This window comes from Sturnus vulgaris, chromosome 2 (genome assembly GCF_052056855.1).
Source record: "Sturnus vulgaris isolate bStuVul1 chromosome 2, bStuVul1.hap1, whole genome shotgun sequence".
Lineage (NCBI taxonomy): Eukaryota > Metazoa > Chordata > Aves > Passeriformes > Sturnidae > Sturnus > Sturnus vulgaris.
The window spans coordinates 116,685,683-116,711,249 of record NC_142244.1 but is presented as its reverse complement, the minus strand read 5'-3'; the positions used below and the strand labels follow the sequence as shown (position 1 = coordinate 116,711,249).

The 25,567-nt window shown below is 44.9% G+C and overlaps 1 protein-coding gene across 2 annotated transcripts in view; it reads right to left on the bottom strand.

Annotated features, from left to right (window-relative positions):
• KCNJ6 (potassium inwardly rectifying channel subfamily J member 6) overlaps positions 1-25,567 on the bottom strand; it is a 154,494-nt gene continuing 128,927 nt past the window's right edge. For both annotated transcript variants that reach the window (XM_088160482.1, XM_014880616.2), the window contains one exon: positions 1-867. In XM_088160482.1, the coding sequence (XP_088016608.1) occupies positions 542-867 (326 nt within the window). In that variant the 3' untranslated portion in view covers positions 1-541. The remainder of the gene's footprint in view (positions 868-25,567) is intronic.

Genomic DNA, 25,567 nt, shown 5'->3' with positions numbered 1-25,567 from the left:
TTTTGTACATGCGGCGTTTATTACTAAATGTAGAGAGAAATAGTTACATAAGGCATATGTACAGGGTCGTGTGGGATTGCAGGTCCCTCTGCTCACCTTCCTCTTAAAGCTGCAAGGCCCATTCCACTGTCAGCCAGTCTGTGAAACTGTCCTGAAATACATCCAAACCTCACTCAAAGCCCCATTGCTTTGATGAACGTTAATTAGTCTTTAATTTGAAATTTCCTTTGCGTTCAGGGCTTGGTTTCTGTGCTGTTGGTGTGGATAAACCTGGAGGTCTGCAGTGCAGAGGTGCCATCAGTCACTGCCAGGGGGAGATTCCCCCATCCCTGATGGGTGTTGCAGCTTTAACCCACGCCTTGGCTTAGTCTGGGAATCTCTTGGGTGGAAGTTGGGATCTCTCATCTAAAGTGTTTATTTTTCCGTGAGTTACCAATAACAGGAAGAGAAAAAAAAAATTAAAGGCGTGTCGCAGGAAGGAACAGGGAGCAGAGAGGGAGGAGATATAGGAGGTGCCATGGCCTTTATTTCTCCTCTGCTTCTACACTTTGGACTCATTCTCCAAGTTGGCCACGTCTCCGTTTCTTTCGTTTTGGTCTTCTTGGTTCTTCTCCTCCTCCTCCGTTTCCAGCTCGGCGTGTTGGTCCAGCTTGCTGGAAACAGACCAGGTCAGGGGCAGTTCTGCTCGGCTGGCCATCTCTGCCAGCTCTTTGGCACTGTAGACGGGGGTGTTGGTCTCGTAGGTTTCATGAAAACTGTTGTAGTCGACCTCATAGAAGCCGTCCTCCAGCGTGAGGACGGGCGTGAAGCGATAGCCCCAGAGGATCTCACTGGTGATGTAGGAGCTGCGAGCCTGGCACGTCATCCCTGCAGCAACACACAAGGAACAAGGGCTGTTATCAGCACCCACTGCTCCCCCCAAACCTTCCAGTCACCTTTTCTTCTGTCTCTCAGAAGGCTCATGCCAGGACAGGGTGAGGTTTGACATGAGGAATCAGTTTTAGGGAGCACGGACTGACGCCCTTCCCTCCCGTGCCTGTGCAGAATGAGAAGGGCTCAGTGTGTCAGCCAAGAATTTCATAATAATTTCTTTATTAGGCACTGCTCTCCTGCCTGTGTTTCACCAACTCACCTGCTGCTGGGTCTCAGGTGTGTGGGGCACTGTGCCATCCTCATGCCCAGGAATTGTCACCAAAGCTTCCCTCTGCTGGAGCCCACCCTGATCCCTTGGCTCCCCTAAAGGTGGGATTCACCTTTCAGTTACCCTGATCTGAGAGTTGGGCTGGTGGACAATGCATAAATATCAATAAAACTCCTGAAGGTTGTTGGGATAGTGTCTGGTGTGGAATTGGGATAATTTGGATTAATTTCTTCGTTACCTTCTCTTCACAGCTCTGCTGAACCTCACCCTACAGAGCAAAAAAAGACCTATTTTTTTTTTGGCACAAAAAGAGGTGCTGATCCAAGCTCAGTTCACATTCCAGAGTGTCCTCTGGGTGAAGAAATCCCGGGGAATGGCAGGGAGCTGCGACTTGGAACCTGCTCCATCCTAGACCCACAGCTCAGGGAAGCACTGCAATCAAATATTGGTGCTCAGGAGTGGAAGGGAAAAACCCAGCTGCACAGGAAATATGAGAAACTCATCTGCCCAGGCAAAAACATCAGGAGAAATGAATTTAAGAGGCCAAAAATTATGCCAGCTTTGATTACTGCACATTATTAGCATTGTAGTGCTAAGCTGAACAGTATATATGGAATATTTAAAATAAATAATAATAAATAAATAAATATTTAAAATAAATAATAAATAAATAAAATTGTTTAAGCCCTGGACAATCCTGCCACACATCAGTTATTTAGAAGGCAATCATAAACAGTTAAAAATAATAAATCTAGAGAGAACAAATGGCAGACTGTAGAAGGTCAAGTGGAGGGTCCTGTGAAGAGCCAGCATTGGGAGTTTAATATCCCAAATATTTTCCAGGGCTGTGATTACTGTCCCAAGTAATTCTGCCCTCAATCTTTAAAGCTTTCTCTCTCAAGGTCTCAATTCTTCCTTCTGATGGCTGCAAATTTCTGTTTCTCTGTGTTTCCAATGTCCCCTTTAGGACATTTACCACACTGTGACATTGCTCCAGCCTTTCCCTGCCCTTCCTGCAGCACCTTGGATCCTGTGGAGTGATGATTTCCAGAGAAAAATGTGGGAAATGTGGGAAAGCTGCTGCTCTGCCTCCTCCCTGCTGCAGCCAGGCAGGAGCATCACCTCACTTCTTTCTTTAGGCCAAATATTGAAACCTTCATTTGTCTCTTTGCTCTTCCAGCACAAGTTTGCATTTCAATTCTCAAGCAAATGCACACGTGGAAAATACAAAGATCTGCCCAGGGAATTGCTGGAATCACCACACCTGGAAATATCCAGAACCTGTGTGGATGTGGCACCTGGGGACAATGTTTGGTGCTGGACATGGGGGTGCTGCTGCTTGATGGTTGGGCTCCATGATCTCAAAGTTCTTTTCCCACCTAAAGAATTCCATGATTGTCTGATTCCCTGGATGGGATTCCCCAGAGGATTCCTAAGAGTCTTCTGTTCTCAATCCCTTTCCTGCTGAAATTCTGCCTGGAAGTGAGTGGGACATTTGGAACTTTCATTACAAGGAAAGCAAGAACTCCGAGATCCTGCTGCTCTGCTTTGGAAAAATTGTTTTGCCTGGTGGGAAAGAGGAGGGATAATTTTCTGCAGAAATCAAGAAGATTAATTGGATAGTGTGAAAGTTACAGCTCATTAAAAACAGATCCTCCTCTGAAAAGTTGATCTCCATTTTTAATTTTTAATTGCTCCCATTCAGCAATGATTTAATTCCCTTTCCTTTACCACAGCTGGATTAAATACTTTCAGTGCTAGAATGGAAGTCAGGATTTTTCAAGTCAGTGAAACTAAATTATGGGGACTGGGTGAAGGAGACTTTTAATTTTAGGCAGCCAAGCTACCTTGGCTTTTTGTTGTTTTATTATTATTTATTATTTTAATTTTTTTTATTGTTTTGCTTTTAAATGGGACCAGAAAAGTCTTTGCTTCTACAAGAAGCCCTTAATTGAAGATTTCATGGTAGCTTAGACAACAAAGTGTTGTTTCAGGCACTCATACCATGCAATGTTTTCCTTTGGGATGGGAGACATCAAAAATTAAATATTCTAAAATGAATCAGGGGGGAAAGGCTGCTTCAGAACCAAGGTACCAAACCCATGTTTGGGCTGAAATACAGTGATTTTCCAGCCTTGCTTTTTGTTTTACTCAAGACAGGCCTTTTTTAACAGAGATTTCGAGATTTGCAATTTGCTGCTGGCAGGACCTGGACAGATTTCCTATTTATGTTGCAGTTTTACAAACTGAGAGTTTTACAGTATTTCAAGTGAACAAGCTAAAAATGGAATTGTATTTTTTTACCAGGTTTTTCAGGATGAACTGTTTAATTAAGAAATTATATTTAAATTATTTTGATTTTTAAATAACTAATTACTTGTGGATCATGTTGCAGGTTTTTTATTTAATTATAAAATATTACAAATAAGGTGGTGAAAAAGGACAAACTTTTGTTTTAAAACTTTCATTTTGTTATATATATATAATTGTATTTTAAGCTTTAAAGTTTTTCACTATGTGGTATTACACAATTTTATTTAAACTACACACTTATAATTTTAGTTTTATTATTTAATTTTGGAAGCTTTTTCCACGACCTTAAGTAAAATATAGTGTTTTTGGGGGGGGTTAGTACTTGTTAGTACAGAAAGTTTAAAATTCTTGGTGAATAGGGTTTCAACATGATGCTCCCGTGGAATTCTTTGCACTCTCTGTGTGTGTCACTGCAGAGGTTTGGATCTGCTTTGACAAAAGGTTCATGAGAAGCTTTTAAAACCAAAATTAACGTGGAGGAAATTCTCAACCCTTAGAGATGAATTCCTGCAAACTCTGACCTGTGCCTGTAGAGCTGAGCTCTGCTCCTTGTCTGGGGCCAGGGGAGGAGATGGGAGAATTCTACTCCATCCCTGAGATCAAACAATCCCAGATGGGTTTGGGTTGGGAGGGACATCAAAGATCTTCCAATTCCACCCCTGCCATGGGTGGGGAGACTTCTCCTAGAGCAGGGTGCTCCAAAATCCACCCTGGCCTTGGGCACTGCCAGGGATCCAGGGGCAGACACAGCAAATCTGGGAATTCCAGCCCAGGGAACAATTCCTAATTCACAAAATCCCATCAAATCCTGCTCTGAAGCCATTCCCTGGGTGCTGTCCCTCCATTCCCTGTGTGCTGTCCCTCCATTCCCTGGGTGCTGTCCCTCCATTCCCTGTGTGCTGTCCCTCCATTCCCTGGGTGCTGTCCCTCCATCCCTTGGCAATTGTCTCTCTCCATGGTTCCTGCAGCTCCTTCAGGCCCTGCAAGGCCACCCTGAGCTCAGCCCAAAGCTTCTCCTCTCCAGGCTGAACAATCCCAGCTGTGCCAGCCTTTCCTCCCAGCAGAGCTGCTCCATCCCCCTAAAAGATTGAAGATTTTATTTTCAAAGTCTGTTATAGCTGTACTTGGGTCAAGCAAACAGCCCCATGTTCACTTCTGCACCTCAAAAATCAAGAGATTAAATTGTCCAAAGGTCTATTTAAAACAAAATATCATTGAATCACAAAAGATCACAGAATCACAGAAAGATTTGTGTTGGAAAGGACATTAAATCCCACCCAGTGCCACCCCTGCCATGGCAGGGACACCTCCCACTGTCCCAATGTCCAGCCTGGCCTTGAGCACTGCCAGGGATCCAGGGGCAGCCACAGCTGCTCTGGGAATTCCATTCCCACCCTCCCAGGGGACAATTCCTGATTCCCAAAATCCCATCCAGCCCTGCCCTCTGGCAGTGGGAATCCATCCCCTGAGTCCTGTCCCTCCAGGCTGGTGTGAAATCCCCCTGCAGAAAATGTCACCAGCACTGGATGAACCTTGGTGCTCCTGTTTGCAGCTCCAGGGAACCCAGGTGGATTTCCAGGATCCTATCCAGGATCTCTCGTGCTCTCTCTGCCCCAGTGACCTTTTGCACTCCCATATATTCAGTGAAGAATTTGGCAATTCTCTATTTTTGGGCATTCAGGAGAAGAAGAAAGCAGGGTGGGCTATTAAAAACCAGCCAAAGGCTCCGAGTCAAGACCCCCTGCTCGATCCCTCCCTTCTCCTGCAGACACTGTGTGGGTTTTGGCAAATTCCCCAGCTTTGCTGGCTCAGTTTCACTGCTGTGCCACCAGGAACACGCTGAGATGGAAAAGCAGGAGATGTGCTGGCAGTAGATTCTCTTCCTCCTCTAGAATTTTTTTTTTTTTTTTTTGCTGTCAAATTTGTACTAAACAGCTCTGCCTGGTGTGAAAATGATTGCCTTAAAAAAAAAAAAAAAAGGAATAAAATTTCCAGAGTGCCACCGATTCGGTGTCAGAAACATTCCATGGGAGTTAATTGGTCCTCTGTAATCAAGCTAAAAAGAAGGAAGCAAAAAGTCAGGTTGGACCCTGAATTCACTGCAGTATTTTAAAGCTGGAAGTATAAAATCATAGAATTTAGGTACAGCTGACAATAAAGCTAAGGTAGTTTCAGTTTATTTGAGTAAACACCCCACAAATATATAAATATATATTTTAATATATATATATATATATATATATATAATCTCACATTCAGAGGGAGTAAAGGGGAATTCCCAGGGGTTCTGAGAACTTGGTTCAGAGCACACCTGGATTTATCTCACCCTGAGAAATGTCAAAACCTCCTGCAAGGAGTCAAAACTGCACAAGTGCCTGAGAGCCTTTTAAATATTTTAAATATCTTTGCTCCAGCATGTCTGGTGTGAAACCCTCATTGTGGGGGTGTGAGTTGAGTGGGAGAGGAAGGGAGTGAGGACAGAATTTTTAATTCTTATAAGAATAAAAGGAGTTAATTTTTCTGGGTTTTGTTTGTTTTCTTTTTCCCTTTTATAATGTTAAAACTGGTGTGGTTTTGGTTTGTTTTTTTTTTTTTTTTTTTACTTCTTGCAAACGGTTTGTGTAATTTGATATTTCTATTTTCACCTTTCTCGCTCAGTCAGCCTGAGGAGCAGATCACTACATTTGAGATTTTATTTGCTGACACCATCTGTGAGTGCTGCTCTGGGGTCTCTGTGGAAGCTGAGGAGGGAGCAGGGACCAGCTCAGCCCAGAAAATCCAAATTGCCATGGAGTGAGTGGGCTGGAGCAGCTGCTCTGACCACCCCACCCCATTAAAAAAAAATCACAGCTCTGCAGGAGAACACGCAGATTATCAGCTCCCATTTGCACAGAAATGAATATGCAGTGGAAATCGAAGCCATAATTTCAAGTCAGTTGAACTTTCTGATGCTCCAAATTCTATTTCTTGCTAAAACAAATAACAAGCATGAAAAACAAACAAACAAAAAAAGAGCTGGTATTAAGTGAAATTCTCAACAAAATCTAACTTGAATCAGTCAAAGCATTCTGGTTTCATTCTGACTTCTTCAAATGTGATATATTGTGTGATGCAACACCTAAATAAGAAGAAAATGGACATGCTTTCGTCTTTAACAAACTGTTAAAATGCATTTTTTCCCCCCAGCAGGAGATTCCAATGCCAGTGAAATGATATTTTCCGGTGGAAAAATGCTGAATTAGAAATGTTTGGTTTATTTGGTTACTGTTTCTCCTATCAGGAATTAAACACTGGGTAATTCGTGTCTAATTTCTTGCTTTCTGACAAGTGGTACCTGCTGAGGCAGGAGAGTTTGTCTGATCCAGCCTCAAATGTGCTGCCACTTTTAGCAAACTGTACCAACATATTCTCAATGAACTGCTTGTAAAGAGATGGGAAAACTGCAATTTTTATCATACATTTACAACTCAGCCAATATTTAACCTCCATTTAGCCTCATATTCAGGCCATGCCCAGCAAATCTGGACGTGTCTGAATTTTGATGCTGTTTTCCTGCTGATCTTTTTTCAGCAGGTGATGATTACATTTTTCTGTTACCTAAATGTAGGAAATTTATTAAATCCAATAATGTCTGACCAGAGAGAGAGAAGCTGGTTCCAGAACTGGCACTTGGAGTCCTTGGAAACAGGGAGCTCAGTTCAGAGGAGCTGGAGCATGAAGTGCCAGGATTTTGTGCCCTGCTCTGTGTTTGGCTCTTGGGATGCATTTATGGATCCAGAGCCTCCCCAGACATCAGATCAGCACCACACAAGAGTTTATTTTTCCTATTGGGTGGATCTGGAAGGGGTTCAGAGGATCCTGGGTGGGTCTGGATGGGGTTCAGAGGATCCTGGATGGGGTTCAGAGGATCCTGGGTGGAGCTCAGAGGATCCTGGCTGGATCAGAAGCAGGTTCCTCTCTCTCCACTCCTTGCTGGGGAGGCAGAAGATGGGAACTGGGCACATAGAAAATACGAGTAGGAAGTGAAGAATAGAAAATGCCCAACCCAGCAATGAGCATTTGCATCCCAGAAAGGCAAATGTGTCCTGGGCTGCATCCACAGCAGGTGGGCAGGGAAAGGGATTGGGATTGTGTCCCTGAGCCCCGTCAGGTGTGACCTCACCTGCAGAGCTGCCCCAAACCTGGATCCCAGCTTGGGGAGGAGCTGGAGCTGCTGCAGAGAGCCCAGAGGAGGCAGCAGGATGAGCAGAGGGATGGAGCAGCTCTGCTGGGAGGAAAGGCTGGCACAGCTGGGATTGTTCAGCCTGGAGAGGAGAAGCTTTGGGCTGAGCTCAGGGTGGCCTTGCAGGGCCTGAAGGAGCTGCAGGAACCATGGAGAGAGACAATTGCCAAGGGATGGAGGGACAGCACCCAGGGAATGGAGGGACAGCACCCAGGGAATGGCTTCCCACTGCTAGAGTGATGCCTTGGGTTTGAGCTTTTCTATTTTCCAGAATCTCTGCTGCTTAGTGTGGAACTCTGAAACTTCATATTCGGTGTCAGTAAGTTCTCTTCACAGGGGAGTGACAAAACAATCCCTTTGTAGCTGGAGAATCAAGGACACCCAAAAATCAGAAACAACAATGAGGGAAAAGGGGCAAACCAGGGGGCTGAGACTTCATAGCCTGGGGCTGTGCTTGGATAATTGACCCCAATGTGTAAATGAACCAAAACTTATAAAAGTGTAAAAACTCGTGACCAGGATCCATCTTGGATTTGATTTGGGTGCAGCCCCAGCCAGGCTCCTGCACTGCCCAAGGTGAATCCTTTCAATAAATTCCCATTTTATCCCTTTTGCTCTGTCTGGTCTCTGTTCCAGCTCAGCCTTTCCAGGCAACAAGAGGGCAGGGCTGGATGGGATATTGGGAATTAGGAATTGTTCCCTGGGAGGGTGGGAATGGAATTCCCAGATCAGCTGTGGCTGCCCCTGGCAGTGCCCAAGGCCAGGTTGGACATTGGGGCTGGAGCAGCCTGGGACAGTGGGAGGTGTCCCTGCCATGGCAGGGGTGGCACTGGATGGGATTTAATGTCCCTTCCAACCCAAATCTTTCAGTGATTCTGTGAAATGCATTTGGCCTTGAAATAGGTTTGAACATTTTTTGTGCAGGAGCTCTTCCAAGATGGCATCCTTCGAGGAATGTGCATGGAGAATAAATCTTTTGTGGAAGAATAAACACAACCCTCAACATCTGCACCTCTCCTGGGGAACAGCACCCAGCACCCAGTGCAATGGGACTGACACCAAAACAAGGCAGATTTGGGCACTGCTCAATTCCCACTCAGGGGAATTAATGCCAAGGGTTGGCAGGGAGAAAAAACCCCTTTCCTTGGAATGGTGTTTGCTGTGAAAGAAGCGTTTTCTGTGACACTTTGTACCTGCTGCACACTTGTGCTGTCACAGCTGAGGGATAAACATTTCATGAAAATAGAGGTGTGATCTATTCCACCACTTCTTCCCCACCTAATTCCACCCTGCATGTTTGGATGGCTTTTGTTCCTCTCCTTAAAGCGCTGAACATCCAAGGTTTGCTCCGTGCTGAACTTTTTATAAAAATGTCACATTTTCCTGTGGAAATGTTTGTGATGCCAGGATTTGAGACAAAACAGTGTGAACACACAGCTTGGCATGCTGTAAAATCCAGGAAATAAGGCAGGATCAGGAGCTTTTTGACGGCAAAAAATCTCTGAATCACCCACCAAATATTCTGGGGGTTGTTTTGAGGTTTGTGGCTGAAGCCTGGGCTGCTGTGAGAGCAGAGGGGGAGATGAAAGAGAGCTCAGGGTAAAGCATTTGTTCCTTCCAGCCAGAGGCTGGTGAGAAGTGATGTTTGGAAATGCAGCACAAGCAAAAGGTTCTGAAATCTCTGGAATTTTTGGGAAGCAGCAGCCCAGCTCAGCGGGGTCACCTGGGTGGTTTTGTAACGCTGCATCCTTTTAGGTGGGCTGGGACAAGCCACACGTGGGTGGGTGGAACTTGATTTTAGAAGGGAAAACTTGAAGAAATCAGCTTTTTCTAGAGATATCTCGTGTTCAGAGATGATATTTTTGACTTCTGTTTCACCTGAAAGAGTAGCAAGAGGGCTGGGGGAGAGGAGCTCCATGGTTTGCAGAAGAAAGCTCTAAATCGCAGGCTCTGGGAGGAGGAGGAATATCTGGGCTGGTTTTGTTGCTATTTTAAGTGATGGGCTTGGGTAGTAGATCTTATCCCCCTTAATTTTCTTAGTGGGAGAGAATTTAAGCCACCAAACATTTGTTCATGTCATTATTTAATGCGATTGATCAAGCCCTCTATAAAAATCTCTTTAAGGGAAACCATTAAACACGTTAAGCTCCAAGTTCATCTGACACAACAACGGTCTTTAATTAAAATTTAAATGAGGTTTTATTGATATCTTGATCATAACAAAAGGCTCAGCCAATGCCAGGCTCCCTGCAGCTCTGATTTTTGATGAACTTTTGCAGGCCTTCTTGCAGTTCTGCACAGAAAAATCATCTGTGCTGTAAAATCCTCCCACTGAGTAGCAAGTGGGTTTTGATTTTTATTCTGAGTTGGTTTTTTTTTTTTCTGTTCATGGGATGAGACTTATTAAGTTGATGCTTTTCAGGTTAATAATATTTGGCTATCTGACAACTTGAGCAGCATATTTTTGAGATGCAGGAGGGAGCAGAAAGTGGCTGCCTGGGGGAATGAGATGCAAAATCTTTCATTTCTGAAATGCTCTTTAATATTCGAGTTATGTCAAATTTTGTATCCATATTTATCTGCTTAGCATCCTGTCCAATAGTAGGGGCTATTAATACACCTGCTGGTAGATCAATGGCCGTTTTGGAAAAATTAATATTCACTTGGTTTTAATTGACTTTGGTTTTATTGGAGGTGGTGTGGAAGAAGCTGATTGGGATCTTTAATTACTGCCCACGTTTAGCAATGGGTCCAATAAAGGAGAAGAGCAGGACAGAGTTGGGATTTTAGGAAAGCTTCAGTTCTACTCTCCTGATATTTCTAATCTGGGAAGAAATAGGAACAACACACTTCAAGCTCTGGGCTTTTCGGTCTGGCACTTTCCTCAATGCCTGAATTCATTTAAAGTAGGGGGAGAGGGGACCAAAAACCAGCAAAAATCCAGAAAAAAAGCTATTTTTTCCTCTTTCTTCATATTTAAACTAACAATATTTAAACTAATTGTTTCTGGAGGAGCACAGACAAATCAATCCATGGCAAAATGTGTCAGATTTTCCTCAAACTGGTGATGGAGCAGAGAAATTCTAAGTTTCTTTGACACTTACACCTCATTTGTGGAAACAGCAGAGTCGTTAGGACTTTTTAATTCTCCTTAGTTTAACAATAATTATCTCAGATGAAAAATGTGAGGAAAAAAAAGTTGGTTTTAGTTAGGAAAAAATAAAGAACTTGAGGAATGTGTGGGGAAAGGGAAGCAAGGTGAGGGTGCTCACATCCAAATTGCAGAATTCCCAGAGGAGAGGAGCTTCAGATGATGGAAAAGAATCTGAAATTAAACGAGGGGGCTTTCAAAGCACGAAAAACTTTGTATAAAAGCCTCCATAATGTCAGCTCTCCTGAGTAATGAATGAATTCGTGTTCAGCCCTGGGGTTTGTGTTCAGCAGAGCCCACAAACACGAGTTTTGGAGGGGGGTGATGGTCTCAGGGTGTTGTGGTGCTGGATGAAAACCTGCTGGGAGCCCAGGGTAGGAGCTGTCCCTGTCCTTCCATCCTCAGCATCAGTCATGAGGTGGCACTCTTGTCCCAGCAGAGATGCCTTGGAAGGGAACGTGTGCCTAAGAGAGATTAAAAAAAAAAAAAAAAAAAAAAAAAAAGCAGCACTGCCTGGAAAATTTTGTCGAGGGATTATTGCAAAAGTTGCTTTGGGAATGTCTGGGAGCAGCAGGATGTCGTGTGGTTGTGGCAGGGATGGATGATTTGAAGGATCAACTCTCTCTGAGCTGCAGGATGCTGCTTTCCCTGATTTCCTTCTGATTCCCACATGGATTTGAGGCACTCGTGGCACCAGCTCCAGCCCATATTGCCCTGCACGAGCAGCACAATGTCACAGCCTCTGTCCTGCAGCTTTTATTGCTGCTGCCAGGGCACTGCTGCTTTGGGACCCTCCCTCGATGCAGGCGTTGTACAAGGACATGTGGCTAAAACTGCACATCCCTCCCTGTCCTGCCTCACCAAAATCAAGGGTGAGGGAAACAGGGGAAAAAACTAAACCTGGACATTTTTGGCTAAAACCGTCTGTCTCTAATGTTTCATCTGAGTGTTTCATAAGAAATTTTAAAATTTCCTGATTGTAGCAGTTCAAACCAGCAGCATCTTCCATGAGGATTTCACTGCTCCACATTGCAGAGCTAACCCACATCTCCACATTTTCACACCTCCATGGGGTCCTTGCTAAGTCCCAAACAAGCTAACAGATGTCTGCTCGTGGGGCAGCATCCCCTGGCTCCTGCTGGGGCTCCTCAGGTGTGTTTCACCTCCAGAGTGGGAAAGAGAAATAAAATTTGGCGTGGTCTCTTTGAAAACTCCCCAAGTCCTTAGACAGGACAAAGGGAATGGCTTCAAACTGAGACAGAGTGGGGTTAGATGGGATATGAGGGAGAAATCCTTCCCTGGGAGGGTGGGGAAAGGCTGGGATGGAATTCCCGGAGCAGCTGTGGCTGCCCCTGGATCCCTGGAATGTTCAGTTCCAGGTTGGACATTGGGGCTGGAGCAGCCTGGGACAGTGGGAGGTGTCCCTGCCATGGCAGGGGTGGCACTGGAGGATTTTAAGGTCCCTCCAGCCCAAACCATTCTGGGATTCCATAATTCCATGATTGTCTCCTTCATGCTTGCAGTGGATGAGGTCTGGGTGCTGGGGGAGCTCAGGGATGAGTTTATTCCCTCTGGTGCTTCCTGCAGTGTCAGCCACAACACCTGGGAGGGCTGGTGGGACAGGCTGGACACAAGGCAGGCTGGAAAAGGGATGGGAGTCTGGGAGATGTTCAAGAAAACATCAGGAAAATGCTGAACCCAACCAGCTCTGAGCCCTTCTCTCCTCCACCATGATTTTTTAAAAAAATTAAACCCCACCCACTGCCTTCACTTTATACCCCAAGGAGAGGGGTTTGATTTAACCAGAGAGAGAAAATAAGCAAATATTGTGCACGAGGGCCTTTACCTAAAACTGGGAGGTGCTGCTGGGACAGGGGACAGATCAATGGGGTGACCTTGGCTTCTCCTCCAAGCACAGCTGAACATCTGGGCCCTGAGGTGAGGAAATGCTCAATCACCCCCCAGGGCTGAGCTCCTGCCTGCCTAAGCTGAGATCAATTTCCCACAGCTGTCTCAAAGAATGAAGGTTCTCTTTTTTTTCACCTTAATCACACATTTCTAAAGGGAAAAGGGAGACAACCCAGCAGTTGCTTATTCCCAGTAGGAATGTGAGTATGGAAATGAATTGGAAATATAAAAACCCCATCCCAACCTAATTCCTGACTTTAGGAAGCAAAGGCAGAGCTGGCCCTACTTCCCCTGAGCATTAACTGCAACTCACTCAGTACAACCCAGACCATTTGTTTCTCGTGTTTCCTATCAATTTTCCAATTACATTTTATTCCAATTCTGCTGGAATAAAAGTGCAGGTCAATGGAAACACAACAATACAAGCACAGAAAGTTCTTTGCCTGTAAGTTTGCATGAGGATCCAGCAGCCAAGCAGGGAATGAATTATTGAAGCTCAGAAAGAACAGGACCAGCAATATTTGGCTCTTATTTCCCATGACCCTTTATCTGGAGGTCTCTGAGGTTGGGATTTGTTATTATTTTTCTTTTCCAGTGGGGAAGTTGAGGAAGGGACCAGCAAATTTGCCCTGAAACCTCATGGAAGGTGTGCAGCAAAAAAGGCTGTGCTGAGGATTTGAATATCCTGATGGGCAGGTGGGGCCTGATGGGTTCTTGTTGGCCTTTGGTGGAACCAGGAGGATTTTTTGGCCTGGAGCACTGATTTGGATTTTTTTATTTCATGGAGAACTAAAGTTTTGGAACAAGTGTTGTGGGTTTTTTTTTTTTTTTTTTTTTTTTTTTTTTTTTTTTTTTTTTTTTTTGTTGGTTTTTTTTGTTGTTTTTTTTTGTTGGTTTTTTTTGGTTTTTTTTTGTTTGTTTTGTTTTGTTTTTGTTTTTTCGTTTGTTTGTTTTTTATGTTTTTTGTTTGTTTGTTTGTTTTTTCTTTTCTTTTTCTTTTCTTTTTCCCCCAGGTCCTGCTATTTCAACACAAGTTTTGGCTCAGTGCTGGGGTCTCAGCACCTCTCCCAAGACCTTTCCTCTCCTCTGCTTTAAGGTGGATGGGCTGTTTGGGGAACAGGAGGAGGATCAGATGAAACAGTCACAGAACACCAAAGTATTTTCCTGGAGCAGCTCCCTCAACCTTTTCTGTTCTCTGTGCAGAGCAGCTCTCTCCTTTTAATCACGACAGAAAATCTCCTGCTCCCAGAATAATGGAGCCTTTTCCTGGGGGAGCTGGGGTGACACGAGGCTGTGCCATGTGCACAGGGACACCAAGGGCAGCTTCCCCTGGGCCCAAAATTAGCAAATCCTTGGTGTGGGAGCCTCGGAAATCCTCAGTCCCTTCAAATGCTTAATGAGATCTGCTGATTATCATCAAAGGAAAGTTCCTCGTGTTGTAAAGAAGGGAGGAGAAGAGAATTTAACTGGCTGCAGGGAGAAGACAACTTCAGAGGGGCACTGGGAGGGTTAAGGAGTTGTTACAAGAAAATAATTGGGAAATCATTAATAGGTTGGGTTATAGGGATGCCCCAGCCCTGGAAGTGTCCAAGGCCAGGTTGGATGGAGCCCTGAACAACCTGGGATAGTGGAAGGTGTCCCTGTCCATGGAAAAGGCTGGAACAAAATGATTTTTAAGATCCCTTCCAAGCCAAACCATTCTGGGATTCCATGATTATGAGCACATGGTGAAACTGAACAAAAAAAATCATCACAAAATACTGTGGTGAGACAGGATTAAATCAGCCAAGCCAGGGAGTGAATCTCTGTGCACCACTACAGTGCAGAAATGTTTGGGGTTTTGTATTTTTGGTGAAGTCTAATGGTATTTCCTCACTTCCTCCCTCTCCCCACTCACAAAAACATTTGTAGTGCTGAAAGCTCCACTTGATTTCTAATTTGGGAAGATGCTGTGGCAAAGCTCATAATTCTTTTTCTGCAGTTTAGCAGGGTAGTGTTACACAATTTGGCTACAAGAAATCCTTGTAATAAATGACAGCTCTTCCAGCCTCTTGGCAGTGTAGGGCCCAGCCATCAGTCTTGTGAATGTTCCCATCACCATTGAAAAGCTGAAATAATTTGGAATTGTGGCTTAACACATTATTAATCACAGAGCAAAGGGGTTGCTCTGGTCTCACCAGGAATATGAATGTAACCTCCTGTGATTCTCTCCCACAGGGATAAAAGCCCAGCTAATCAGGGGCTGCTCCCATGGTTGGACACAGAATTCCAGGCCAGCATTTCAGGGAGCATTCCTCAAACTTTGGTCGGGTATGAAGGTTTTCACTTAATAAATCCCCTTGGGAACATGGACAGGTTGTTTGTGTGTCCATGGGGGGGTTTGTGCCTGTCACTGAAAGAGGAGGTGATTAATGAATCCTTCACTGTCCTGACTGATAACAAGAAATTGTTTGAGCCAGCCCAGAGGAGGCAGCAGGATGAGCAGAGGGATGGAGCAGCTCTGCTGGGAGGAAAGGCTGGCACAGCTGGGATTGTTCAGCCTGGAGAGGAGAAGCTTTGGGCTGAGCTCAGGGTGGCCTTGCAGGGCCTGAAGGAGCTGCAGGAACCATGGAGAGAGACAATTGCCAAGGGATGGAGGGACAGCACCCAGGGAATGGAGGGACAGCACCCAGGGAATGGAGGGACAGCACCCAGGGAATGGCTCCCACTGCCAGAGGGATGCCTTGGGTTTGAGCTTTTCTATTTTCCAGAATCTCTGCTGCTTAGTGTGGAACTCTGAAACTTCATATTCGGTGTCAGTAAGTTCTCTTCACAGGGGAGTGACAAAACAATCCCTTTGTAGTTGGAGAATCAAGGACACCCAAAAATCAGAAACAACAATGAGGGAAAAGGGGCAAACCAGGGGGCTGAGACTTCATAGCCTGGGGCTGTGCTTGGATAATTGACCCCAATGTGTAAATGAACCAAAACTTATAAAAGTGTAAAAACTCGTGACCAGGATCCATCTTGGGTTTGATTTGGGTGCAGCCCCAGCCAGGCTCCTGCACTGCCCAAGGTGAATCCTTTCAATAAATTCCCATTTTATCCCTTTTGCTCTGTCTGGTCTCTGTTCCAGCTCAGCCTTTCCAGGCAACAAGAGGGCAGGGCTGGATGGGATATTGGGAATTAGGAATTGTTCCCTGGGAGGGGCTGGGATGGAATTCCCAGAGCAGCTGTGGCTGCCCCTGGATCCCTGGCAGTGCCCAAGGCCAGGTTGGACATTGGGACAGTGGGAGGTGTCCCTGCCATGGCAGGGGTGGGATGGGATGAATTTTAATGTCCTTTCCAACCCAAACCATCCTGTGGCTCAGTGAGCTGTGCTCCCACACTCTGAACTGGATTCCCTTGTGAATAGGCTGCTGTGGTTGGTGATTTTTGAGCCCACCAGTGATTCCATCATCCAGGCTTCCAGGCAGCCAAAGGTCCAAATTTACCAACAAGGCAATGACCCAAACCAAAACCACAAAGTCTCTTCTTGCTGCATTACTTGGCTTCCAGAAGGGATTGGAGTAATTCTGGATGAGAGCAGGTAGCAAAGCTCTCTATGGGAGTGGAATCACCCTTCAGGATCCCATTTGGGATTTTTGGGGAATTTCTCCAGTTTTTTGTGTGGCTGCTTAATCACATGGATGTTTCTGAATGGAAATGTGTCAGAGTGACAACAGAAAGAACCTTTCAAAGGAAATAACCCCCAGATGAGGATGCCATGGTATTACCCACCTCTACAATGTTTAATTCACCTCATGAATGATGTGGCAACAATCCCACAACTTTCCTCTATATCCTGTGCCATGTTCAAGCCAAACCAGCCTGACCTGCTGCTGTTGTGTGGTACCTTGAATTGAATTGCTGTGAACAATTCTCTCCAAAGAGGAAGCACAGTCAGAGCTCTGACACTGCAAAACTCCAGGATAATGCTGGAGCTTGTTGCTAACAGGAGAGAGATGGAGATTAAGATGACAACTGCAGGAGAAAATCCACTTTGCAGCCTTTCTTTACCCTGTCATCTGTAGGAGAGAGAGCTACAAGCACAGCTGATGAGGTGTGATGCTTTAGAGGAGGAGAGTTTGGATTTGCAAAGAGCTTTGAATGTCTTGTTTTCCCACCAGCGCTGCCATCTCCCTTGATAAGCTCATTTCAAAAGTTAATGGAGCAGATCCTTCCCTGTGCTAATGCTGCATTGTGCTGCTTCAGAGGGGCAAAACAGCTTTAAAGCAGTCTGCTCCTGCTCCTGGAGCTCTCCCCCTGTCCCAGGAAATGTGGATCAGCCAGAAGGGATCATCCAAAATCCCAGAGTCTGGAGCAAATCCTTCTGGGGAAGGAGTGGGGTGAGAGGTGTCACCACCCCTTCTGATTCTGAGTGGCTGCTGCAGGCTGAGGGCAAAAATGATGTTACAAGCTGCTGATGGAACAAATATTTCCAGCACTGGAAGAGCCCAAGTTTGGCATCACCATCACCCCTCCACCCAGAGTGGGTCCCTGCTGCTTTGGACTGCACGCTCAGAAGGAGACGTGGAAAAAAACGAGGGAGAAATTCCTTGCTGCTAATTCCCTCAGCTCTGCTGACCAAACACACAATCCCCTCTTTTTTGGGGGTGTCAGCTGAGTTTTTTTGGGTTGGTGCTGAGCAGGGCACCAGCTGCTCTGGGGTGTGAGGAGGAGGAGACCCAGCAGGGCACTGCCACATCGACTGTGACAACTTCAGCTGGACAACTTTTAATTTTAATCTGCTGCTCTAAATCAGACTCCAAGCCTGAGAGAGGCACTGAAAGAGGAGCTGTGAGAGCCCAAATTCTGCTCTGCCTTTGGCTCACCCTTCCCACGAGGATACAAACCAAGCTGACCACAGCAGCAGCAGCAGGGAATGGACAATCGCTGCTGCACTGAGCCATGGGTGAAACTCCTGCAGCTCAATCCTGCCACCATTCAGAGCCCACACAGCCTCTCCAGAGCCACTCTGGATGCTTTCCACACAAAAGCTCAAGGTTATTGTTGCTGTGTTTCTACTGAAGGAAGAATTGCATTGGAATTAGCCCAGAATTAAAGATTTTGGGCAGGTCTCAAGAGCAGCTGGTGGTTCCCCTGCGTTTCAGGTGAATCAGCTGATTTTGGGCCATTCTTCATCTCCTGCCTAGGCCATAAATCCAGGGTCCAATCCACGCTGAATGGCAAACACCTCACCTGCCATTTCATCCCTAGAGAGACTTCAGGCCTGGGCTTGTTTTCAAGGTGATCATTCTGTGAGACCCAAATAACTCTGGATTGTTTCCATCTTGGGGAAAGGTGGTCAAATAGAATTTTTCTGTTTGTACAGAGGTGAGACTGAGGAATAAACTCCTATGACAACTAAAACTCAATAGGTTTTTGGGTTTTTTTCAGATATTTTCGACCTCGTCTTTTTAATAAAGCACAAAATAGAATGGATCAAAATTAAAAAAAACAACAGCCACCACAACCAGCATACAATTCTGCTGATGGAGGGAAGGGATGGACCACTTCTGATATAAAAAACTTTCTTTCCTGTTCCTTCTTGTCAGTTCTTTTCTCTTTCCTCATCAAAGGATGACAGAATGTCAGACTGACACACCATCAGGTGTAATCCTGAGCTGAGTGAAGGCTGTAATTTGATTAAGGGGCTCTGACAGGTTTTGAAACAATGAATGAATGAACGAACCTGGAGGATTTAATTCATTACAGGTGTAGGTGCTGCATAATGCAGTTTTCATCAACCTTCCCTGCTGTAGCAGCTGGAACATCCCTCCACCTCCCAATCCTGCTGAATTCAGAGGGACTGAGCAGGACTTGGGAAAGGGCAGCTAACGAGGTGAAAATTCAGGGAGGTGGATTCAGCAAACGAAGCCCTGCAGTGATCTGACAGCTGCTGTGTGGAAAAGGAGCTGAAACTCTCCCAAAACACTGAACTGCTTTGAGATTAATTCCTCATCTTTTAGCTCAGATCAGTGGCACAAAATGAATAAACCACTGTCCCTTGACAAAGCCTGTGCTTGCACAGGGGGCTGCTGCAAAAACTTGTTGAAACTCAGTAAAGTTGATTAAAGCCCACGATGTGTCAGCACAGACACAGAGCTCGAGGTGAACAGCTGCAGGTCAGCATTGAAGGGATTTTTTTCCACTTAAAGTATTAAAATTTCCTTCTTCTGTGTCCAATATGAGGGGCTTAGCAGCTGGGTGGGAATCAGGCAGTGGATTAGACCTAATTACTCTTGGCTGTAATAAATCAGGGTTCTGGATGGCAGATAAGGAGATGGGATGGGCCTTGTGGAGCCTCCAGGGGGAAGTTTGTTCATACATTGCCTTCAGTATTTTGGCTAGAAGACTTTGGACACATTAATACTCAAATATCTTTCCCTTCATCCAGCACCAGGAAGGACTGGGTTTTTTTTTGTTAGGTTTTTTTGCTTGTTTGTTTTGGGTTTTTTGTTTTGTTTTTGTTTTGGTGGGGGTTTTTTTGTTTGTTTTTTTGTTTGGTTGGTTGGTTGGGTGTTTTGTTTTGTTTGGTTGGGTTTTTTTGGTGTTTTTTTTTTTGTGTGTGTGTGTGGTTTTTTTGGTTTTTTTTTTTTCCTAGTGGAAATTTAGGTTTGAATTACTGGTCTCACTATGGAACAGACAGATCTTTTGAGATGCTTTGTAGACAGACAAAACATCCTCACAAATACAGGTGTCTCCTGGCCCCAGGGGGAAGGGAGGCTCTGTCCTCTGCTACAAGTGAAGGAATCTCTTTTTCATTCCTGAGAGTTGACTTCAGCAGCACCCACGTCCTGTTCCTTGTGTTGGAAACTTTAATAACTTCACTTGAAAATCCTGCCTTTTTGATGGCAGTAGAAATAACATGACTTTTAAACAAGTAGAGGAGACTGTCATTGAAGTCGAGCCAGCTACGTGGGAGTCAGATGATTAAGGTAGATGTGGTGTAGGAGGGGAGAAATACTATCATTTGGAAAAAAATACTGTATTTTGAACAGGTTTAATGTTCTCTTCCAGGAAAGGGGGGTTGTTATTATTAAGAGCATTACCAACATTAGATGCAGGGCTTGATTCTCTGTTGATGTGCCTTGGCTGTAATTGTTCCCATCCATGCAAATTGCCTAAAAATGAGTCCCAGTGATCCCTGAGCTGTGCAGCTGAAGTCTGCAGGATCTGTGTGCTCGCTTTTTCAGGTGTGGAAACAACAAGGCAGAGGGTGAGATGGGAGGGAGGGATCTGCTCTGTCCACCTGGGCCACACCAGAGTCTGTGTCCTGCCAGGGATCCATTTCTGAACCTGTCAGAAAGTGTTTCATTCCTGTGGCCCCATCTGAGTTTTATCTCAAGGCTGTGTGATGCTGTTCCTTATTTTTGGGCTGCTCCAGCAAGGATAACTCAGCACGTGCCCAAAGCTGACTCTGGAGGAGCTGGAGCATCCACAGGGCAGAGGCAGCAATGTTGGGTTGGTGCTGAAATGTTTTATTCCTGTTTGAAGCAGGTTCCACCTCTGAATCTGCAGCCCCTCTGCTCCTCTTTTTCCTTCCCATCCTGCTTGTTGCAGCATCTCTTCTCTTTCCATCCCATCCTGCTTTTTGGAGCATGGCACCTGCACTGGACTTGTCACTGTTTTCTCTCTGTGGGATCAGTTCAAAGCCAAATGAGGCCAAAAGACTCAGACCTGAGCATTTCCCCTCCTCAGAATCTTATTCCAATGTGGATGAAAAGCATGTTGTGTAAAATTTGGGCATTCAGATTGAGAACTTGAAGTACTGCTCACATGGTGTCTTTTTTTTTTTTTTTCCCTAATCCAATGGTTTTGCATTCTGTTGTTCTAATGTGAGACAGAGGGGAGGAAGTAAAACCTGCACCAACCCCTAATAAATAGAATATCTGGGATAGATCTGGTGGGGTATCTTTTGGTCAGGATGTAAAATCTCAGTGCAGTGATTATAGAAAATCCCTGGTGATGATGTGGTTAGACTTCACTCAAATCAACAAAACTTTCTGCTGATTTAGTGAACTCAGGTGCTCTCACAGGCCCTGAAAACTTCTCCAACTCAGGATCTTGGCATCTTGAGACAGAAAGTGCCCTCTGGGTAGCAGCAATGCCTCATGTTTTACCCCTTCTCCACCTGAAAATTTCCTTTTCTCCTCCTCGACAGACTTGTACGACATTTAAACTGGTAGGAAAAGAAGATAAACCATAATCTGTGCTCAAAATGCTTTACAGAGAGCAGATTCCTCCTTTCTCAGCACAGTTTTTGCTCTCTGAGTTTGCAGTGGAGGAACTGATTGACCTTAAACCATAACCCAAATGACAACCACAAGCGAGTGAATTTGGATTTATATCAACCCCTCTACTTTTCTCCAACCTTTCTTCCCACACATCCACAAAAAGAATTGGAGGACCTTGTAACTCATTTTGCCTGGGATTTGAGTGGCCGTGTGTGTTTGAGTGGTCTTATCCCAAGCCCTTTCCTGGTGTTTATTGCAATCTGATCAACTCGGAGGTTTCTCAGCAATCTGTGATTCAAAACTCGTGGAGAAAATTACATTTCTTCCTTGACAGATTCCGACTGTTCCCAGGGTCTCTTTAACACCAAACCTTCAGGCTCACAATAATGAAAAAAGCAAGATTTCACAGCCTGGAGAACAGAAGGGAACTACCCCAGCACAAATAATACTTTTTTTACAAGATTTCCCAGCCTGAGCTGACTGTAATTACACGACATCTATGGAAAACACAGTTGCTGCCTAATGCCACCACCTGCTTGGAATATCCTCTTTAGATCAGCATGGTTTCATCATTTCCTTGTAGTGTGATGCCACAGAGTCTCATGATAAAGACTTTATAACACATATTATAAACAGCAGCATGGATTAATGGCCCAGCCTGCATTTTCTGGGCTTTCACAGCCCCAGCTGCACACTAAGTGTCATTTTTGTGTCACTACACCTGCTCCTCCTGCTATTTTCTCCTCTTTTTGTCCAAACAACCTCCAGGTATGTTGTGTATTTTGTCCACTTAGGTAAGTTATGGCCATCCTCTATGAAATTGCTTTAAAATGGATTTTTCCTTATCTTCTCCAGTCCTGCAGTAAGTAGAATAGTGCAGATAAGGTTTCCTGTGCTGCCTGGTGCTGTTTTGACCTGGAAGATGTCTGGCTGGAGGGCACTGTGATATCCCTGTGATATCCCTGTGCTGGTTTTTTTGGGGGGAATGAGGCTGAAGGATGCTGCTGCAGCTGCCTCAGCACTGCCTGGAGTTGTGAGATTCCACGGGGTCCCACGGGTGTGATCCCTCCTGCATCCCTGAAGGACAGTCACAGATTTTGGTGTCCTCACCTGGGGGAAGCTCAGGGTGTGCTGAGGGAGGAGAGAGGGGCTCTGGTTACCTGACACAGATGGTATTGGTAAAATATTGTACAATCATGGAATGGTTTGGGGTGGGAGGGACTTTAAATCCCATCCCACCCCTGCCATGGCAGGGACACCTCCCACTGTCCCAATGTCCAACCTGGCCTTGGGCACTGCCAGGGATCCAGGGGCAGCCACAGCTGCTCTGGGAATTCCATCCCAGCCCCTCCTCACCCTCCCAGGGAAGGATTTTTTCCTTAATATCCCATCTAACCCTGCTCTGTTCCTTTTTTTTTAAAAAAGTTCTTTCACCTTTTCCTCGGCCACACAGATCCCCTTTACTCTCGACACAGATCAGCCAAGAATTTCCACTTCTGTCTTGGCTGCTGCTGTTGCATCCCTGGGGATTTATTTCAGCCCCCCAAAGATGAACAGGCTCATTTTGTGCTCCCCTCGTGCTGGTTTCCATGTCCCAGTGGATAAAGCTGGAAATCAGACCTGGCTGAAGAGTGAGAGCTCAGCAGCACCAACTCCTCTGTGGTGCAGACCTGGAGGGGGAAGGTGCTGGATAGAAATTGCTCTGAGTATTTAAAGATTTCTGTGCATTTGATTCTGGTCACTTTGTGGGCATCAGTAAAGCTTGACTGGTGTCCTTTCAGCATTAGAGGTCTTTTCCAGCATCAGAGGTTCTTCAGAAGACCACTTTGAAATATTAGCATCCTCTGTCTACTGGGTCCTGCTAGCAAGAAGTGAAAGAGCTTAATCTGCACAAAAAATTCCAGAGGAACACCTGGAAATGTTTTAATCTTTTTTTTTCCTTACCATGTAATTCTGTTCTGCTGGCTGTGATATTTACAGAGTGTAATGCAAAGAGTTTTAGGAGAGATGTGATCTCTGTCTTGGCTGCCATAAAGGCAATCAGCCCTGAGATCTGTGTTTTCAGGAATCTCTGCTCCTGTTATCTTTCCAATGGAATTTTTAGTCCATGTTTGTAATGGATCTGCCATACCTGCTGGAATTTTGGCTTTTGGCTCCTTTCTTTATAACAGATTAAGCATCAAACCACAGATGACAGATGGGAAGTGTGGTGGGAGGAATGAACTCAAAAAAAGGGAGGGAGACAGAGGAAGGAGAATTTCCATGGCCTGAGAATGTTTGTCCATTCCAGTGTCTCTATTTGCCATAGACAGTTTGTACAATGAAATATTCCAGGTTTGTTGGGTCTGCCCTTGTGGAATGGATCTTTCCATCCATCTGCAGAAGGGATGCAGAGAAGAGAACACTCAGGGCTGCAGGACAGATTTCCTGAGGGAAGGAATCACCCTCCTTCCTCCCATGGCTGGGAAGTCATCTCACATGTATTAAAGCCAAACTTCCACTGTGGGTACTTTATCTAGATTATAAACACTCATCTGCTTCTAATCTTCCATTTGCCTCTTAATTAGAGCCTTAATTGCTTCTTCTCTGAGACCATTAAGGAGCTGACAGGCACTGCACAGCTCAGTTCAGTCCTTTAGGGTCCTCATTCAGAGACTGAGTCCTGCTCCACAACTTTGGGGGGGCTTTGGATCAGCTCAAAATTATGCATTAAACCTTGGATCCACGTGGAGAGGGGATGGTTTAGGGCTGAATTTCTATCACTGTTGGCTTTTGAATGCTTGATGGGTGTTTTATATCCCTTTGGAGGGTAAAGGAAGATGTAGCAAGGTTAAAATGAATGTTTTATATCTTAAACCTCAGATCTTGGCTAATCATGAGGGGTTTAAAATCCTGAGTTGTGATCAAACCATGATGGGAGTGTCTTAAGGAGGAGATTTAGCCCTTGACTCATGGTAGGAAAATAACATTTTCCTTAAAATGCAAAGCAAAACCTCCTCCCCTTCACAGCTGTGGAACTGTGGAACTGTGGCTGCTGCCTTTGAAAGAGATTTTTGGCCGGACAGGAACCTTTGACTGCCTCAAAACCTTTGGCTTTGGACTCTTCTGCACTTTTTCATGGCACTTGTCACAGCCCTATTGGCAGTTAGAGACTCATTGCTGCACTTAATATATGAAAAAGTGCCTAATTTGTTGTCTTCACACTGGAAAAGGAGATTAATGGAAAAAAAATTGGAAAACGATGAAAATGGATGTGGGGTTTTCCCACTCTGGAGATCTAAGTGTAATAAATTAATTCTTCTTATGCAAGGTTGCAAAAAAAAAAAAAAAAAATAGAAGCTAATGGGTGGTTAAAAAAAGTGCTAGCACAATTTAATTGGAGTGGCTGACTCATAAATCTTTTAATCTTTTTTGTTCTGGTGGTGCCTGGCAACTCAGATGGATTTTTTTTTTTTAGGGGAAGCCCCTAAAAAATCTCTGTCTCCCCTCAGTTCACATTGGCCTGCAGCAGTCAGAAATGTGGAATTGATGTTGCTTAAGGCTCCCCCAAATAGTCTGGAATGTCTTGTTAGACACAAGCTGTGATGATGATAATAATAATGATGATGACAGTGATAACAATGATAATAATTCAGCCATTGTTTGTAGCTGGGTTTTTTGCTGGCAGCTGGAATCACAGGGAGCCTGTCCCAGGGAGAGAGGAGCAGGCAGTCCATGGCCAACCCATGGCCAGTCCATGGCCAATTCATGTCCCATCCATGGCCAACCCATGCTGGACACTCATCTCAGCCTGCAGAGGGGCAGAGAGCTGCTAAAAATGCATAAACCACAATTTCTTCAATGGTGACAGAGGAGAACAATGAAAGCTCTGAGCTGGGCTGTGAATTCTTCAAAGCCATCCAATTCTTCCCAGCCATAAAAACCAAGGAGGAGCCAGTTTGGGGTTTTATAATCACAAGGCAAATTTAGGTTGAAGGGGAATTCCATCCACTTTTGTGATATCAGGCACATCCTGATATCCTCTTGGATATCCTCACCCCCTTCCAGCTCTGTTTATTACATCTCTGAATTCCCTGACAAATCCCTGGGGCTTTGGCTCCTCTTTTAGCCCTGGCCACTGCCATGGAGTGTCCTCCAGAAGAGATTTTGGCTGCTCTGCCCTCACTTTGCTCCTGGTGGGAGATAAATCCTGATCAGACCTGCCAGGGGAAATGATTTGTCCAGTTCATCACTTTGTAAATCCAAACTGGTGGGGGAAGCCTGGGAGGAGCCTGCAAAATCCCTCAGAGTGTGAGTTACCCTCCCCACTACTCATTTCTGAGAATTCAGCCAAATATTCCCTCTGAATTCATTTTTCTAAATCAAATTTTAGCATTCCTCAGATGTCTCAAACGTGTTCCTCATAACTACTGAAATTTGGTTTTGGAGATCTTTTGTTTTGCTTTGTTTCAAATGTTTCTTTAAATCAGGTTTCTTTCTGGTCTAAGTTGTAAGAATGGGATATCTCATATTCAACAATTTTGTATTTATTAATTTTTTTATTTTTTTTTTAACTAAAGGTTTATATCATTCTA